The sequence below is a fragment of the Drosophila novamexicana genome, unplaced genomic scaffold (assembly GCF_003285875.2).
Source record: "Drosophila novamexicana strain 15010-1031.04,08,12 unplaced genomic scaffold, DnovRS2.1 tig00000108-arrow-pilon, whole genome shotgun sequence".
Taxonomy (NCBI): domain Eukaryota; kingdom Metazoa; phylum Arthropoda; class Insecta; order Diptera; family Drosophilidae; genus Drosophila; species Drosophila novamexicana.
In genome coordinates, this window is record NW_020824772.1 from 684,707 (window position 1) to 702,971 (window position 18,265).

Consider the following 18,265-nt stretch of genomic DNA (forward strand, 5'->3'; position numbering starts at 1 on the left):
CTTACCAATTGCCAAAGTGTTTTTTTGTGTATAGTTAAAATGATGAAAATCAATAGCGAAACGAAAATGCGTAATTATTTCTTTTTCTTCTCTTTTCTGCAAGTGAAAATCAAATTTGATATTAATACAAATTATACACAAGTTAAAAAAAATCATATATATGCATAGTTGAAATATAAATAAAAAGAATATAATCAGAATATATATATATATATGTATAAATACAGCCAAACTATACAAACTGGACAGTTTACAATAACGTTAAAACATTGAAATTTTGCATTTGACTTGCTCACATTTGGGGCGAGCCATTTTTAAGGACTGATTCTCTATAGATTGCTTGTTCTTGCAGTTTGTTGCTGGTGTTGTTTTATTGTTGTTCTTGTTGTTGTTGTTGTTGGCTCCAATGTGCAATTGTTGCTTGTGATTACTGTTGTGGAGGGGTTTGTTGTTGTTTTTGTGGCTTCACTAATCGAAAAATGTGACAAAAATTGCATTCTTATATTTAGCTTTTGAAATAGGAGAGCAATTGCCGCCAGGGCGCCAGACAACAGCAGGTGCCATCGAACCATCTGTAAAAATTTAAGAATTCTTCTTTTTGGTTTTTGCCATTTTGCTTGCTTGATATGAAAAATAACGCAACAGAACAGGGTATATGCTGAAAACAAGCAGCATTTGCATATGAGTTGTCCACATGGTTAGCATGACTCTTATATATTCTATAAATCAGTTGTTGTTTATGTTGTATGTATATGAGAGTGTGTGAAATATGTTTGTCTAACAGTTAGGCCAAAATTACATTGTTTTTGAAACAGCAACATTAGGGTATGAGTGTGTGTGTGTGTGTTTGTGTATGTGCGCGCGCATACGACTCAAAGAGCTCTATTTATATTAATTGAATTGTCATACTACAACTAGTTACATTAAAATGTATTCGCTTTATAAACGACTTTACCGATTTAGATGTATATTTAGAATGCGTTTAGGCAAGGTATAAACAGTAAACGTTACTACATTTGAACCACATTAGTGTTTTTTTTCATCTAAATTTTTTGTTTAAAGCCAAAACTGTTGTTTGCTACGAGTGCTACAAAATCTTATTTCTGTTACAGTTTTTTTTTGTTATACTAGGCGAAACTTTTCTTTCTTAAACTCCTAATAAATGTTCTATTCACGAGTTTTCACAGTAAGTTGTGTGGCTTTAAAGAAAACAGACTTAATTACAAAAGCAAACAAATTGTTATATTAACTAATTAGATAAGGCTTCTTACAGTTTTAAATGCCTACGCGCATCAATTTAGACTGAATTAATTCTTGTTGGGTTTTTATTTTGATCTAATTTGGATTAAAGCTTCTGCATGGTCTGATAATTATAATATCGATAGGGTCATACGCCTTGGACACACGAATAGGGCAAAGCGTAACAAGAAAACTTTTAAAACACAGGACGGTTTGTATTTACATAAATATTTGTTGAGTTAGTTAGAGGACTAGCCGACAAACACAACAATTAACAAAGCAACACAAGCGGAGGAGAGTAACAACACAGAAAAAATGTAAAGTAAAAAACACAAATAAACAAGAATATAACTTTTAAGAAAGGGCGTTAAACCACACAAGCTGAGAAAACTCCCATTACGCGTCAGCCAATGTCGTGCTGGGCATTGCCGCTAGAGGAGGAGTTCCTGGCGCGCTGTTGTTGACTATACCTGCTGTTGGTTGACGGCTGTGGCTGCTGCTGCTGATGAGTATTAATACTTTGCGGCGTTGTGGGCATGCTGCCTGTGCCCACAGGGAATGTGTCCGCGTCCTCCTCAAGCGTTGGCGGGGCTGCCTGCTGACATTGCAGCTCCAATGGCTGCTGATCGGTGAGCAGTTTGGCGGTTAAAATGTTTACATAAGCCTCGTAGCGACGGAGCTGATAAATAAATACATTAGTTGATAGCTCGGCCAAACTGTTGCCGTCAGGACTCACCTCATATTGCAAGTACGCCTCCTTCTCCTTGTGATTCTGCAGCGGCAAACCTTTGCTGGGCACAGGCGTCTTTTGATGCTCCTTCAGTTCATGCTTTAATTGGGTAACTTGTAACTCATGCGAGTCAAGCTGCTCCTTCTGGATATTTTTAAACAAACGAATAATTAAATCAAATTATAAAATACAAACGTTTCACCCACCATTAACAGTTTTGTTTGTGCACTGGGCAACAGCGGACGCTGGAAACGCTTTTGACTACCCACACCGCCTTCTAGAGGTGGCGCCGAAAACGCTGCGCACACATAGTTGATGGTCTCTACCCAGGAGTGCAGCTCCTTGGAGTCGCTGGTCTGAAATAGATACTCGGCCTGATCGGCTGTTTGCAGCCGGAACACATGTTGCTTCTTAGTGTAGTCGTTGGCCATGGTGGCCAGTGCGTGATGTATGCGTATCGCATTATGCAAATTGTCGGACATCTGGAAAGGAAAACAGACGAAAGGGTTAAGTTGAGATGAAACTGACTACACCCACTGTCCAACTCACTTGACTTTTACGAAAGCCGTGCTCGTCCTTGTGCAGATATAAAACAAGATCGCGCAGCGTTATAAAAAACATTTTCCAAGAGCGTTTGCCAAACGGTGCTATAAAAGAAATCAAATCTATCTTGATTTTTTTAGATTGGGATATAATTGGAAACGCACTCTTCTTGAAACTAGTATCGTAGCAGCACTTGCGCATCACATAGCCCTTTTTGTACTCCACCGCCGTGGCCGATTCAGGTGCATCCAGGAAAGGATTCTGACTAACGCCAGTCAGTGCGGTACTGTTATTGGCGCGCTGCTGTTGCTGCTGCTCCCCGGTTTCTTCATCGCTAAAAGCAGAGCAGAGCTTTAATTGGGATAGGCGGCTAAATAATTTATTCATTTGCTTACAGAGCCCATTCCAGTGGCTTGGTTTTGATGGCCTGATACAAATACTTGAGCACATCCTTCGGAAAGTTTTCGCCATCGTTGAGATCGGCCAAATTGTCAACGAATTCGGCACAGCTCATCTTGCGATTCATGTTTTGACCATGTAGATCTGTGTTGAGCAGCATAATGGCGCATGTTAGAGTGTGCACTGCGTCCTGTGAGTTAAATGTGCCGGGATTGCAGTCCAGGAAACGCTTCGAGAAATGTACCAGCACGCGTTCACGCTCCTGTGTCTCGCCAGATAGCGAGAATTGCTGCAGAAATTCACGCAGCGCCAGATCCAAAGATTTCTTTTCAAAATTAAAATGCTTTAAATACTCATCAGCTACAGCGCGGCTAAAGTCGTTGCTGCAAACAGAACAGGACATTACGTTTGGTCCTCAAATTAATATCAAAAGAGCAACTAACTTTTTGCTAAGATGCCGCGACACGTCGCTCTTCTTGAAACCATCGAGACAGTACAGTCTTTTGGCCAGGCGTATGGCCGAGGGCATATCCACGGCTTTGGGCGAGTAGTGATACGAGTGCAGTGACTCAACATCGCTGCCATCATCCGAAACGGGCGGCGATCCATCACGCGCCCCAATCGCTGTAAGCGGCTCCTCTGTTAGTGTGGTGCCATCCTCTTCAGATCGTGTTGCATTGCTGGTGTTGCTATTATCCATGCCGCGCACCTGAATGACCAGCTTGTGCTCGGAAGGATCTCGATCACGTTCCCGCTGCTGTTGCTGGGCGCGCAACTGTTGCTTCAGCTGCTGCTGTTGTTGGCGCTGCTGGGCTGCCGCATCCGAGACGAGTATGGTGGAGTCAGAGTCGCTGGGATCGCTAAGTACCATGCCGCCTAAAATATCGCGAGAACTCAATAAGTTATCGTCGTCTTGATAGTCGGGACTAGAGATATTTGATATGGCCTCTGAGACGCTCTGATCGTTGCCAAAACCACCACCACCACCACCACCATTAGCACCATTAGCACCACCACCATTAGGGCAGCCCAACAGACCCGGCACAAAAACAGTTGGCTGTTCCCGCTGCTGCTGTTGCTGTAGCTGATTTTGCTGTAGCTGCTGCTGTGCGCTTTTCGAGCCTGACGAGGACATAACGGACGAGGACACCGACGTGGGCGACGCCGGACTGCCGGCTGCCGAATGCTGTGGCGATGAGCTAATGGAGCTTGAATGTGAATTTGAATGCGATTGCTGACCGTAGTATTGCTGCTGCTGCTGTTGTTGCTGCTGCTGCTGTTGTTGCTGTTGCTGCTGTTGCTGCTGCTGCAACTGCTGCAACTGATGCGGCTGCAGTGGCGCATTGTAAGTCCAAACGATGCGATCGCGATTCGATGCCTGCATTGAAAGAGCATTAATTAGAAATAGGTCAAGTGGTATGCTTCTTAAAACTAAAAATGTATATAGTTTATGCATATATATATTATATAGTCGATTTGTTTAATTTCCATATGCCGTTGCCCAATCTGAGAGGACCCTCAATAATTGCCAAGTGTAGCCGTTTGTGTGTATGTGTAAGAGTATCTGTGTGTCAGTAAGCGTTAGTTTTGTCTACATACAAACGTGTGGCACAAGTGCAGGCAACAAAGCATACAAAATTTGCAAATGATAAACGCAGTAAGTCACATTAATTCAGAGCATGCCATGCTTAACAAATGGCAACCTTTTTGCGTAAAATATAGTTTAATTTGTTGCTGCAGCCGCCGCTTGTTGTAGCTGTTGTTGTTGTTGTTGTTGCCGTTGCTGGTGACAATTCGTTGCTCTCATTGTTATTGTTATTGTTGTTGCACGGCTCACTTTCGTTGTTGTTCAGCGCCGACGAGTTGTTCTTAATCGTTGAAGCAGTTGTCGTTGATGTTGTCGTTGACTGGAAAGCGCGTTTTTTGTTTTTTGTTTTTTGTCAAGAATTTGAGCATTGATTGAAAAAGTTTAGGTAAAATACGAATCAACAGAGAAAACGAAAGGAAGGAAAGAAAGAAGAAACACAAGTAAGAGTAAGATAAACAAGATAGAAGTTGTTAATTGTTGTAGAGTGGGAAAGTAAATCGTAAATCGTAACGAGTAACGAGTAAATAGTAAAGAGTAACAAGTAACGAGAGTAAGTAAAGTGACTACACAGTAATAGAGAACATTTTGTATAATGGATTACTGTGTATGCAAAATACAGCGGATGGTACATATTAAATATGTATATTATGATGGATTTGAACAGTACTACGTGGTTAGATCAAGTATTCCTAAGTATATTAAGTAAACCAACCATAGCTAGTTATACACAACAGTCATTACACTACAAAATCACTTTAAAAAGAGTATATACTACAGGCAATGTGACACTGTGCGTGTTCTGGGGCTGGAAGTTCTCAGCTATTTCTGTTTATATGTTGTATTTTTGGCTATATTTAGGCCTGCATATTAGGCCTCTCTATAGCTATTTACAGTTATTAGCTTGGGCTAACTCAAGGTCCATTGATCCAACGCTTACCTGCGAATCTTCTGAATCGTGACGCGTATCCAGCAGCGTATTCAATGAGCTATTCACATCCTCATCAATATCAATGGGTATCACAGCCGCAATGCCCTCGCGCTGTACCTGCTGCAGATGATCTTCAGACTTGCTGGTGCGAAAGCCTGCAGCGTCACACTTGCGCACCACGTGACCATTGTGGCGACGCACCACAACGGCCCCAACGCCAGCGGCAGCATTACTTGACTCGGCCGCCAGTGAGCTGGGCTCCGGGCTGGTGGGCACCGAGCTGGCCGTCTCCTTATCAATTAGAGGCGTCGACAACGAAATTGGCGATGTTGGCACTGAGAAGGAGGTCTCATCCTGACCCAGGCCCAAAACCGCCTCGCTTTTAACCGTGCCAGATGAGTTGGATGTGGACGCGGAATAGCCAGCGGTCACACGTGCAGCACAATCAACGGCATCGCGATTCCGCTGTTGCTGTTGTTGCCGCATCACGCTACGCTGTTTAAGCATACGCATACGCTGCTTGGTTGAACCGGAACCGGAGCCAAGTGAATTTGTAGAGTATTCCTCATCGCCGGCATCGTTGTCCTCCTCATCATAGTCATCATCATCGTCTTCATCAACCAAACACTGGCGATCGCTGTCGTCCTCGTCACCGCGACCCAAACCACTCTGGTACGTTTCGATGTTTGTGATGTCGTAATGTGTTTGATCTTCTTCGCGTTCATCCTGATCCGCCTCCAGCTCATCTTCGTTTTGGTAGTACTCATAGCGCTGTTGTTGTTGTTGTTGTTGCTGCTGATGCTGCTGCTGTCGATAGCGCTGTTGTTGTTGCTGTTGCTGCTGACGTTGCTGCTGGCGCTTATTGTCCCCATAGTCCGTAGTGGCATCCTCATCGCGCTCCAGCTCCTCGCACATTAACAAAGTGTCATTGGTCAGCGAATCCCGACGATTGTAGCTGTTGTTGATGCTGTCGCGTTCCTGTTGCTGCTGCTGCTGTTGTTGTTGCTGCTGCTGTTGCTGCTGGCCACGTTGAAGCCTTGCCTCACGTTTATTGGAATCCGAGCTAGCCGTATTAGTTGGCGAATCCACCGATGAAGAAGATGTGGGCGAAGACTCGCCGGAGGCACGCGGTGCTAAGGCGCCATTGGCACGCGCATTCGCCAGATTGCGTTTCGGAAAATCCCGCAGACTGTCCACCTAAAAGCAAATTAAAAATGTTAATAGATGCGGATGAGGAGGGCTTGATGTCGAGAACCATTTGCCGGGTTAAATTCTGGTTTGCCCTTGGGCATTACCTTCTTGGCTTGAGCCGTTAGCAAATTGCTGGATTGGGGAGTTCTTGATAGATTCAATATTAAATCACCGGTCATCATATAAGCCTCAAAGCGTGGCGCCTTTGCCGGCTGCGGCGGTGCCGAGTTCGGTTCCTGCTCTGGCTCGCGTTCCGTGTGGCGTTGCCGGGAAACAGCTGGACTCCCGCTGTAACTGTTCGAGTGCTGTAGCGGCTGCAAGCTGTTGCCGTTAGCCGCTTTCGTTGGTATTTGGGAGGGGCGCGGTCGCTTATGCTGCGGCGACTGCACTTGTGGCACTGGCTTTTGGGCGGCGGCTTTCAGCGCCTGTGGAATGCGTGAAGGGCGAAACGTGGGCGAGGTAGCGCCGCTGACAGCTGCAGTGGGTGATGTGGCAATGTTACTGTTGCTAATGCTCGTTGTAATTGTGGTGGATTCCACCATTTGAATCTTGGTCGAGCTGGCGGAAGAATTGCGGCTGTGCGTGTAAATTGAGGTTGTAGTGGACGCTGCGGCAATTGACGTTATCGCTGTTGTAGTTGGCGAATTCTGACGCAACGATGGCAAATGCGTGGGCGACTTATAACGCAATGCTGGCGAACCAGCATTAGTGGGCGTGGTTCCGCCCTTCTGATGCTGGCGCTGATGCTTGGGAGAGGCAGCGTTCGGGCTGCTGCTGTAATCGTAGATATTGACGGGAGATTCAATGTCCACGTAATGCGGACTCTGCGTATTAGCCAACTGTTCTTTAATGCGCGCCTTGAGCTTGGGATCTGTCACAAAAAAAAAGAAGTGAAACAATTGTTGGGCTATTTTTGTGCTTGTCACTTGCCTCGTTTCAGTTCCAAGGTTACTAAGTTCTCCGATAGACGCAAACATTTAAGCACTGTCAATTAAATTAAAGATTAATAAGTAGATAGCTATAGATAACACTTAAGTTACCTTCTTTTGTAGTGTGACGATGCACGTCGATGCCATTGACCTTCAATATAACATCGCCCGCTTCGACCTGCAAAGTAGAAAAAAAAGCGAATTGTTTCAAATATATTTATCGAAATTTTGCGACATTTTAATAGTTTCCCGTTAAGAAGCGAGCCGAAATGGGACTCCAAAAGTATTATTGATTTTCCTTTCTATTTTTTTGTTTGTTTTTTGATTGCTCGGAAGCGACGGTACACGCGGATATATCAGTCCAACTTGTCGGCGCTTGTAAACTATTTTTAATTCTTATTTTGCTTCGCATCAACGTGTCAACAACAACGAAAACAAGCGAATCAGAATTGGCGCCTTATTCGCCTGTTCTGACGTCAAAAGATTGTTCACCAGGGTGGTACGCACTTCTATAGTCAAGGCAAGGCACATAGCTTATACCATAAATTTGATAAACATGCTGCTTAAAATATGAGCCACTAAATCCAAAAAGGAAAATCGGAGCGCATCGCTCCTCGAGCTAAATGCAAACGAGAAATTGCTTTTATTGCATAATTAATGGCGCGCAAGTGCTTTTATTTGTAGTCGATTTATAATTTATGCATACGCGTGTAAGTTGCGACACTTTCGCTTCTTTTGTCTGTCTTCTTAAAAAAGTATTTGGCTCGCAGCGATGCAAGTAAATAAACATAAAAATTTCACTAATTTATGCGGTATATGCACGTTTCATTCACAATAGTCGACAGATGAGCGCAGAGTTGCATGAAGCTCTTGCCTGCGTCTGGTCTGCACAGCAAAGAGAGCGCAGTCAGTAAACGCTGCGACGAAGAGAGCGAATGCAGCGCGCTGCTATAAAAGGCAACGTCATTGAAATGCTGATAAAAAATTAAATTCAAGTCCCTTGGTTAGCGGGAAACAAACATGTGCATGTGTGTCTGTGTGTGCATTTACGTAATTTTGTTTGGAAAAAAGCGAAACTACAACAAGCAAAGAGATAAATTAATGTCCAACATACCTATTGCAAATTTAGTGTTAAGAAGGAGCTCTGCGCGATCTAACACACACACACACACACATTAGCCTACAGTTTGTGTGCGTTGCGTTTAAAATCTCATTAATGGTTTATGCTAATCTCATCGTTTGTAATTTTGTGTAATTAAACATTTATGCATACAGTAAAATGCGCCAATAACACTTCAAGCAATTGTTTGAAGTTTTTCGCTTTGTAACTTGGCAGCACACACACATACACATATTGTTGCCGTTAGCCAACACATCACTTTCTTATAGATCGCTGGATCTTTCGCTAAAATTGAGATATGCATGCATGCACATATGCTTGTATGTTTACGTATAATTTGTTTGCAAATTGATTTGATTTCACGACGCTCAACCTTCTTCATTTTCTTCCCGGCGCTCAGTCACGTTTTTATCGATGATGTCTACTTCGTGTAATCGTGTAACGCTAAACTAAATACCAAGTTTGTTGTTGATTAGGCGTGTTCAATTGGCTTAAGAGAGTCGTGCTGCTCTCGCAAGAGAAAATACATATGTATGTATGTACATCAAGTACATGCTTGCATTGAGCAATTAAAGCAATTGACAATTCTTCAATCGCAATCAATAAAACATTAATAAATAAGTTGTTCATAATTGTTGGTGGTATTTTCAGTATTTAAAGGTTATATAGCAAACGCGTTTAAATCAAATTTAATCGCCGTAAACACTGATAACGTCTAGAGTTGAGGCGCCTTGAATCGATTAAATATTCACGCCAGGTTTTTGTTATCTACTCCCACATAAAAACTTAATGCCCCAATTAGTGTTAAAAGCATTGGCTTAATATTATAGATATATTAATATTTATTTCGGCTGCTTTGTTTTATGGCAGTTGTCTCTTCTTGAACTCATATTCAATGAAGCTTATTTGTTGATTGCAAATCAGTTTATTGTGCCAGCAATATCAATTAACAATAGCAACAACTGTACGCCCACCCAATCACAACCTGGCGGGCTGGCAGGCTGGCAGCCAGGTATGCAGGTAAACAAGCCAATGATTTGATTGTATTAGTGTCAGCGCAATGCCATCCATGACGACGTTGGCGACATGGCGTTGACCTAGTCAAGTACGAAGCAGTGCGGCACGAGCATTGCCTTCACCGTTATGCGAAGGCATTGGGGCGGCTAACAGTGGCTGCAAATATAGTTGAACGGGCGTCGTGCTTAATGTCGTGACACGGACACATACAACCTAAAACGTGCGCTTACTTAACTCTTTGGGAAAAACTGGCAAAATTAAAATAATTATTGATCATATTTTTATCAAACACACGAAAGACGATTGAAATTCGCATTTCCTGATTTTTTTTTTAAATAAAAATATTTTAGTGACCTGTTTTTATGTTTACTAACCCTATGTAATGTTAAAAGCGTGAGGTTCTCGAAAAAGCTATACGGCAACCCTTAGTACACATACCTTTGTGTTGTTAGATGAAAAAGCCGACACGCGTTCATCTCTAACAGAACAAAAACAAAAACACTTTCTTACTCGTCACCTCAGTCAGTCGTTTGAAAAAGAGACATGAAATTTATAGAAAATCAATGTTGGGTTAAAAAACAAGGCTTTGCATAGGCGTTAAATCGACTTGCGAGTGCTGGCAATGCCACCTGCCCCAATCAGCCATAGAGTGGCGTACTATCTACAAAAGGTAAGCAAACACAAACAGGGCAACGCTGTGTTTAAGTGGGCTACGAGCTGGATAGCTGCGGTTCAGTCAATTTTAAACTGTTATTAGACTAATAGCTTTGCCACTTCGCTTGAACGTACTTGTTTTTCGCTAGCTGTTGTTTTGCGGTGTTGCCATGCGACACAGCAGCAGCGGCGTCTCCTTTCTCTTTCACTTGTGCTCATAGCGTGAACTATTGTGAATAGAGTGACCACTGCACAGTCACAGAGCTGTCTGTCATTTATCATCATGCTTGTCAAGCACAGCAGTCTATATGTGTCAGTTTGTCAGTCTGCAGTGACGTTTCATTTAAATACGCTGCATATATTGTTTACTCTATTTTGCTTGAGCGTATATCTGCCTAATTCGATAACAGCAGCATCGCGCGTTCGTTTATTCGCATTCATTCAAAATGTTTAACACGTGTATGTATTTGAACGACCTTGCCAGCAATCCGAACTGTCCATTGTGTGCTCCCTTTCATTTAAAATGCCAGCGAATAAACACAAATTTCGTTTTATTAATACACTTTCCGTTCATAGGTGTGTAGTTGTGCAACCGGCAAAGGAACGGAAGTCACAAATGGAGTTATCGCACCGCTTTCGTTCTGCTTAATTATGTCAATTTGAGTGTCGGTTTCCCCCTTCTTAGCATGATGTTAATTCTGACGCGGTTTTATGTGTACATTTCTGTTTCACACAAATCTGTTTGCGAAGATTCGAATTGAGTTATTAACGCGTTTAGCGCTCCAGTGAACTTAGTAAATATGCACATTTAAAGATATAAAATACCATTACCGTAATTTGTTATTTAAATAAACCGTTTCGCTATGCTCTAGAACAAGTTTTTTGCGAAATTTCTAACTGTGCATTCTCATGTACATATGTATGTACATACAATGGCATTTGAGTTGGCTTTCAATTTTAACGACAATTTCACAGCTGCTTAACTTTTTGCCTATTTTAGTGTGAGACGCAGAAATAAAACTAAAAATAACAGCCGAGGCTGAGGAATTAGCACGAATCGTAACCCCTTCCTCCAACGGCCGCGCAATGTGACCTGTATTTGCATTTGTGCAAAGCGTAAACTACAGCACGAGCAAACCACCCAGAAAAATGTTTTTAAACAAAGCAAGAAGAAGAAAAAACAAGTTTATTTTTGGTGCCCGTTTTGCTATTGATTTGCGTTCGCATACAAATTCGCGACTGCACTGCATATTGTACATGCCCAAATAGCTAACCAGGGCACTAGAGGTGGGGGGATAATCCAGTCGACTTCGCCAATCAGGTAGGTAGCCGGCCGGCTCGTCGGCCACTTTGCGTCTAATTGAGCATTCTTAAAGCGGCAAGCAGAGGGAGCGCGAACAAAGAAAACAAGAGACAACAATAACATAGACACACACATGCACGTGAAAAGAACTCAAGACGGATGACAACTACAAGTGCTGCCACTCAATTTGCAGCCAAGTGGCAACACCGTCAGACAAAGTGCAGCCATTTATACAGACATACATACACATGTACATTAAGTGCATTATAAACATACGTGCATACATACATATATGCAGTTAGTGTTTGGTAGAGTCTTTTGCACCGCTTGAACGCACACAAACAAACACATCTTTAATAGAATGCTCAGATTTAGCGCAAAGTTTACTGCACACTGCGCTTTCTTCGGCTGCTTTTTGCTAGCCGAGTGCCTGCCTGTGCCTTATGCACTCATTGTTCTAACTTATTATTTCGTAAATGCTTGTTGTTATTGTTGTTGTTGCGCTGTTCGCTGTGCCGTGGCGTGCAACGAACCGCAGCATGCGCTCAACGCCGCCAACAAGCTCTCCAAAGGCCACCCCCCACTCAGCTTACCTCACACTTTAGTCTACTTCACCCGTTGAGCTGCCATTAAAAACTAACTTAATAAACGCGCGCAATTTTTTTTTTTCTACTTTTGTAATTCAATTAAAGCGAATTTACTTTAGTGTGTGCACTTTTGACTTCCAACCCAACCAAAGAAAACTGAGAAACGACAAACTCTCTTGTTCATACGCGGACCGTTGACATTTATCGAAATGGCAAAATGTCGCGTGCACGTTGCTTTTGTCGTACCGTGTCGTGACCTACCCACAAACTCGTGTGCTACGCACGTTGAACCCAAAAACGACAGTTTGTTCAAATTTGTTGTTTCTGTAGCAAACTGAGCTTCACTTTATATTTAATGACAATTTTCTGTATGTGTGAAGATATATATGTATGTACTATACACGGGGCAGCAGACGCCCGTTTGCAATGCTGACCAAACCATGCTTAAATGTATGTGTGTGGTTGTTTGCAAAAGTTGCACTTAGATAAAAAAAAATCAATATAGCCTTGTGCTTTTCTTTTGTTCCTTTTGTTTGCCCGCCTGTCTGCGGCAATTAATTTCTTTTCAGACATCACAATAACAAAAGTCGTTAGTCACTTCCAGTTAAAGTCTAATTAAGCTTAGCGTTAGAATTTTGCAAGACCGAGGGGCAGACGCATACACACATACATACAAAAGATGACAGACAATCGTAAAAAGGGGCTGGGCAAGGAAGTGGGTGGGGAAGAATGTAGCCACAAAAATATGCAACCATGTGCGTTCAGCGGGAAATGTGAATGATTAAAGCTGTTAATGCGTCTTTTGGACCAGTTTGGAATGAGCGCGCGCACACACACACACACACGCGCACATACACAGCCATGTGCATACATATGTAATTGAAATGTGAACTGTTCTCGTTCTGAAACTGGTCTCTTTTTAAGCCACAGACAGCTTGTAGGTAGAAATTAAAAAGCAATTTAGCTAAGACCAGAAACAAATTCACCAAAATGTAGAAGAACCCAGAATTTGATTAATGACGACTCTGTATGCATGTTTGTATTTACGCATAAGCCTGTGTGTGTGTGTGTACATAAGTTGATATTATAATGAAAATAATATACATTTATGCACATGCAGGTGCGATTATTTATAGAAAACAAAATCACTCAAATGGAAATAACATTTGATACGGCAAACAGATTACAAGTTCTTCAGTTTTCTGTATTTAATGTAATTAATACAAATTTGTCGTTGATTGTCGGATCAAATTGTATACAAACAAAAACAAGCAAACACATAGAGAGCGCCTCATAACTGCCAACTTACAATAATAACAATAAACTGAATATAATGCAATAGACAAAAACGTACAGGAGCTTTTAGAATTTATGTACAACAATTGGTACATTTTCATGTAATATATAATGGGACTAATATGTGTCTTATTATTAGAATTATGCAACAAAGCTCAGAAAATATGAAGTGCGATGTTTTTACAAGATGTGGCAACCCTCTCAATCTCAATGTTCACAAACACATACATGCATATGTTAATATTTACACATTTGGACCGTATTACCAACTCCTGTTATTTTAAAAGCTTCTTACATAGTCTCGCATGTTTTGCATTGAAATTACAAATAGGTATCGTTTTAATTTATCATTAAACCATCGCTTAAATCACGATCCAGCAGATAGCTCATATTTATACATTGACTTTATACAAGCGAATGCTTACATACATATTTACATGTACTGCACATAGTGTGAGATTCACAGCCCATTGAAAAAATATTGCGCACCCAGAACAACTGAAACAGACACAGCAAAAGGCAATAAACGTAAAGACGTCGAACGAGATAGACGACAAAAATAAAAACAACAACAGCAATAGCATCCCCTCTGAAAGCAACAACAAGTTGTAAGCGAAAGCGATAATAACAAATTGAAAAAGTGCGTGCCGCTGCGTGTGTGTGTCTGTGTGCGTGTATGTATGGGTATGAGTAAATGTCAGTGTGATTACAACGCCGGCAACGAAGTCGGCGAGTTGGTTGCTCTGTTAGCGTCGACGTCGACGTCGACGCTGTCAACAGACTGCAGGCCACGTTGCGGCTGCTATGCTGTTGTTGTTGTTGCTGTCATTGTCACTGTTGCTGCGACTGGCTGACAACTTTTTTATACGTGCATATATTTTTCTCTTTTTAATCATTTGTCAAATTACTTAATATTTTAATTTAAAATTCCAAACACGTTTTTTGCACTCGACTCTTTGTCTCTGTGTTCCTTAACTCTTTCAAACTTTTCTCCTGTTGTTTTAGTCGTGCGAATACATTTATTTTTAATAACCAAAAAGACGCGCTCGAAAAGTCAAAAGCAATAACAATAATCGTGTACAAACATTATGTTGCTTGTTTGTCTTATTGTCGTCTTCGGTTTTTATTTTCTTTTTACATTTGCTAAGTCTGATAACTATACACTTGTGTGCACGTGTGTGTGTGTGTGTCTGTTGGTGTCGTGTCTGTGTGTGAGTGCGACTTATTTTTATAATTTTGTCTTCGCTTTGCTTTTTATAGCTGCGCTTTCTGCTTGTTGTTGTTGTTGTTTTCTGCTGTTGTTGTGATTGTTCAATTACTTTGCATTTCTTTTGAAAACCAAACTGTTTCAACGTACTTTGTGCATTTGAAGTTGCGTTTAAAATGTGCGACACGTTCGGTACCGTCTAATACAACTCCCGGTACGTGGACATATCCCCAACGAATCATTTCCGATTTGTGTTTGGGATTTTCAACACACATTTTTAGTAATGACCTCTTGAGGGAATTAAAATGAAGCATACAACATATATATTTTTTTCTATTTTGTGCGTAAGTTTCTTAGATAAGGAAGTCATTAAACTTATGGGCAAATGTGCGTATGATATTAAAACTTCCAGAACTTAGAATATTTCATTTAACATAGATTTTCAACGCCCTTTACAACTTTTCTATAGCATTTAATTTTAATATAGCTTATTTTTCATATATAAATATATAATCACGAATTTGTTTAAAATTTATTAAACTATAAAACGTTGACCTTCGACTCGTAGAGATCATAAAAAAAGGATATCCTGTGAGACAAACCCTTTATAAAAAACCAAAAGTGATTGCTATTTTTTTATTATGCAAAATCTGATACGCAAATCACACATTTTTTAGTTACGAATCCAATTCGAAGAGTAATTAAAGCTAAGAATAACGCATTTGATAAGAAAAAGTTGCGCTGCACAGGCCCAAGATAAAAGATACTTCAAAGATATCGTCTAACAGAATTAATTTTTCATTTTCAACAACGAAACTGTTGATTAACCTCATATCTAGCTCGCTTATCATAAGGAGAGGATTCTCTCAAGAATATCAAATACTAAATAATTTTTTATATATTATGCAATAGTATTTTCAGGCACATCTTTTGCGTCACGATTGTACAATGCAAATGATTTATTGGCTTTCAGATTTATTAAAATGGAAATGGAAACTTAAATAAATATAGAAAAATGAATTGCCAATTCTCGCATTTTATTTTATACTGGCTGTGCACACACCCAGACACACATTCATGTATGTTTATATTTTTTATTAAATTGAAATCGAAATGAGCAAATGGGCAATTCATGGGAATTTCAATAACAAAAGTAAATAGAAGTGAAACCCAAACGAAAATTGATACATAGCGGTAGTTCTGTGTGTCTGTCTGTGTGTGTGTGTGTGGTACACACTATGGAGCTGTCACTGCGCCCGGCTAGTCAGTGCCAGCGCCCCCAATAAAATGGCAAGTGACACGATGACATCACAGTGGGCGTTATTGAAGATGGGCAACGCCGATGACTGCGTCGAGGTCGCGATTCGCGTTCCGCGACTTCTGGCAACTTTTTGCCTGCAAAATTGAGTGCTTTTCACAGTCACACACACACACACAGACTCAGAAAGTCATCAAACGTAAAAAATGCGCTTATCAACAGCGGCAAATGCGACAAAAAGGGGGTGGTGCACGGCATATTCACTACTTGAGTCCCTTATGCTAACTCGGTGGTTGATGAAGTCATAGGGCAGTCTCAAATGAGAATACGGCAACGCCAAGTAGGATACGAGAGTTTGCGGCAAAAGGCGATAGAGTGCAGTCTTGGCGTGGTTAACCAGAGGAAAGAGTGTGTACATATGCGAGGATTACTTACCGCACCACAATCGGCGGCCGGCGAATTCTCAACAATGTCGTAGATGACATGCGGCGGTCCAGTTGTGCCGAGCAGCGAAAACCCGAAACCGGAATGCTGCTCACTGCGACTGCGGCGCAGCACCACTTTCAATTCCTCGGTCATTGCGCGACGCTGACGTTGTCGCCCACTGCTGCTGCTGCTGCTGCTGCCGCTCCCTGTGCGGGTGTGAGTGTGTGTTGCTGCTGTTTTCGTTGTTGTTGTTGCTGCTGCTGCAATTTGCTGAACACCTGGAACTGCTGACCGCTGCTTACTGCGGTATTTCTTCTTTGACTTTTATTTAATTTGCCAATGTGTTTGACGCTCTCGTCATTTGCACTTTGTTTTAATATTTGTAGCGTTCTTCTCTCTCGTAATGCTTGACTGAAGTTTTGGGCTTGGCTGTCGCTGCCGCCACTTCACAACTTCTTTGCGCACTCATTTACAATTGCTTTTATTTCACTTACACGCAGGCATAAACGCACACATAAACACGCACGCAAACACAGACACAAACACACACACACACACATGTACAACTTAAAAATTGACTGCTAGTTTGTTGATCATATTTAACAATTCAATTGCTGCCCAGGCTATAGCGCAGCTTTCTTTTAACGCAATTTTTCAGCTGCCGCATCTGCAAACACAAAAACTTGTTAAAGATTTTCGGTGTTTTTTTTTTTTAGAGATTTTTTCTCTCTCTACTTTCAACACTTCGCCGCAGTCGCTGCTGCTCTGCTGCCACTTCTGCGGCATGTAGTTTAATTTGCCATTGCGGCGCGCGTTTGTACATTATTTTGTGCTATTAACATAAGGGCTAACTTACTTTGCATTAATTTAATTAATTAATTTTCGAAAAAAAAAGCTGATGCGGATGCGCGACTCGCGAACCGAACACCACGGACGCCTTTCTGTTGTTGTTTCAGTCTATCGATGTTTAATAGCCGCATTCGTTTACATTCACCTAGGTATGAGAGTGCATATCGAATGGTGTACTCACTCGATTTCTTATACATGGGAGCATTTTCATATTATCGCATGTCAGCAGGCACTAATTAAAAGGGGTCAGAAAGTATACAATTTAAAAAAGGTATAGCAAAAAGCCATAGTAATTTATTTCTAATTAATGGGGGCAAATCAAAAATTGATACTCAAGAACAGATATTAATTTATTTTTTATTTACTTATATCAGTTTTTAAAGAGCAATAGTCCACTCTATAAATGGCGTTGCCAGATGTTGTCTGTTGTTTGGCGGTTGGGTTGCGAGTTTAAAATTCAAATATGTCACTAAGTGCCGAGATTATTATTTTATCAACTTAACTTTAAAAAAAATGGTAGATTTTTATTATGTATATTGACAATTGCAGAATAATGATGACATCAGGTTGCAGGCAAACTAATAGACAAGTTGCGGTCAGTGGGTAAAGTTGAGGATGTGGATATCCGCGCCGTAGCACAACCAAATGATGCGCAAAAACTAAAAAGCGCGTGCAATTGACAGTCAGTCATCTACTATATAAAACCCCAACTGACGATCGACTTTTACGAGCGATATTAAAATTTTAGAGTTCTTCAAAGCGCACAAAGCACTTGACTCATGTTTGTTTGTAGACCTAGAACCACACACATGCGCGCTGCAGCTACTTCCGTTTCTAGTCAGTTTTCTTTGTTTTGTTTTTGAGATCAGCGAGCTGGTCATCCGAGTCTTAGAAAAACAACAACATAGTTTGTGGGTGTCACAAGCGCTCAAAGGCAAAGCAGAGCACGCGACGTTACGGCTGGTTGGTCGAGCCGGCGGGTGTGGGGAGCTGTGTGTCCA

The 18,265-nt window shown here is 41.4% G+C and overlaps 1 protein-coding gene across 6 annotated transcripts; it reads right to left on the bottom strand.

Moving 5' to 3' along the window:
* Nucleotides 1-27: 27 nt before the first annotated feature.
* LOC115771656 (AF4/FMR2 family member 4) lies at nt 28-17,350 on the bottom strand. Of its 6 annotated transcripts, none has more exons than XR_004018973.1 (15): nt 17,272-17,350; nt 16,425-17,082; nt 7,659-7,725; nt 7,549-7,602; nt 6,723-7,489; nt 5,437-6,624; nt 3,355-4,289; nt 2,908-3,294; nt 2,677-2,846; nt 2,519-2,616; nt 2,176-2,451; nt 1,976-2,113; nt 1,710-1,918; nt 297-658; nt 28-96 (listed from the first exon to the last, which is right to left on the bottom strand). XR_004018973.1 is itself a non-coding variant. In XM_030717465.1 (15 exons), the coding sequence occupies exons 2-15, from the start codon at nt 16,566-16,568 to the stop codon at nt 583-585; spliced, it is 4,146 nt and encodes a 1,381-aa protein (XP_030573325.1). In that variant the 5' UTR covers nt 16,569-17,082; nt 17,272-17,350; the 3' UTR covers nt 195-582. The 6 variants fall into 6 exon arrangements, 5 of the variants coding, with proteins under 5 accessions (XP_030573324.1, XP_030573325.1, XP_030573323.1 ...); XM_030717465.1 differs by lacking the exon at nt 28-96 and having other exon boundaries at nt 195-658; nt 3,355-3,787; nt 4,151-4,289; XM_030717464.1 differs by lacking the exon at nt 297-658.
* Between the last annotated feature and the right edge of the window lie 915 nt (nt 17,351-18,265).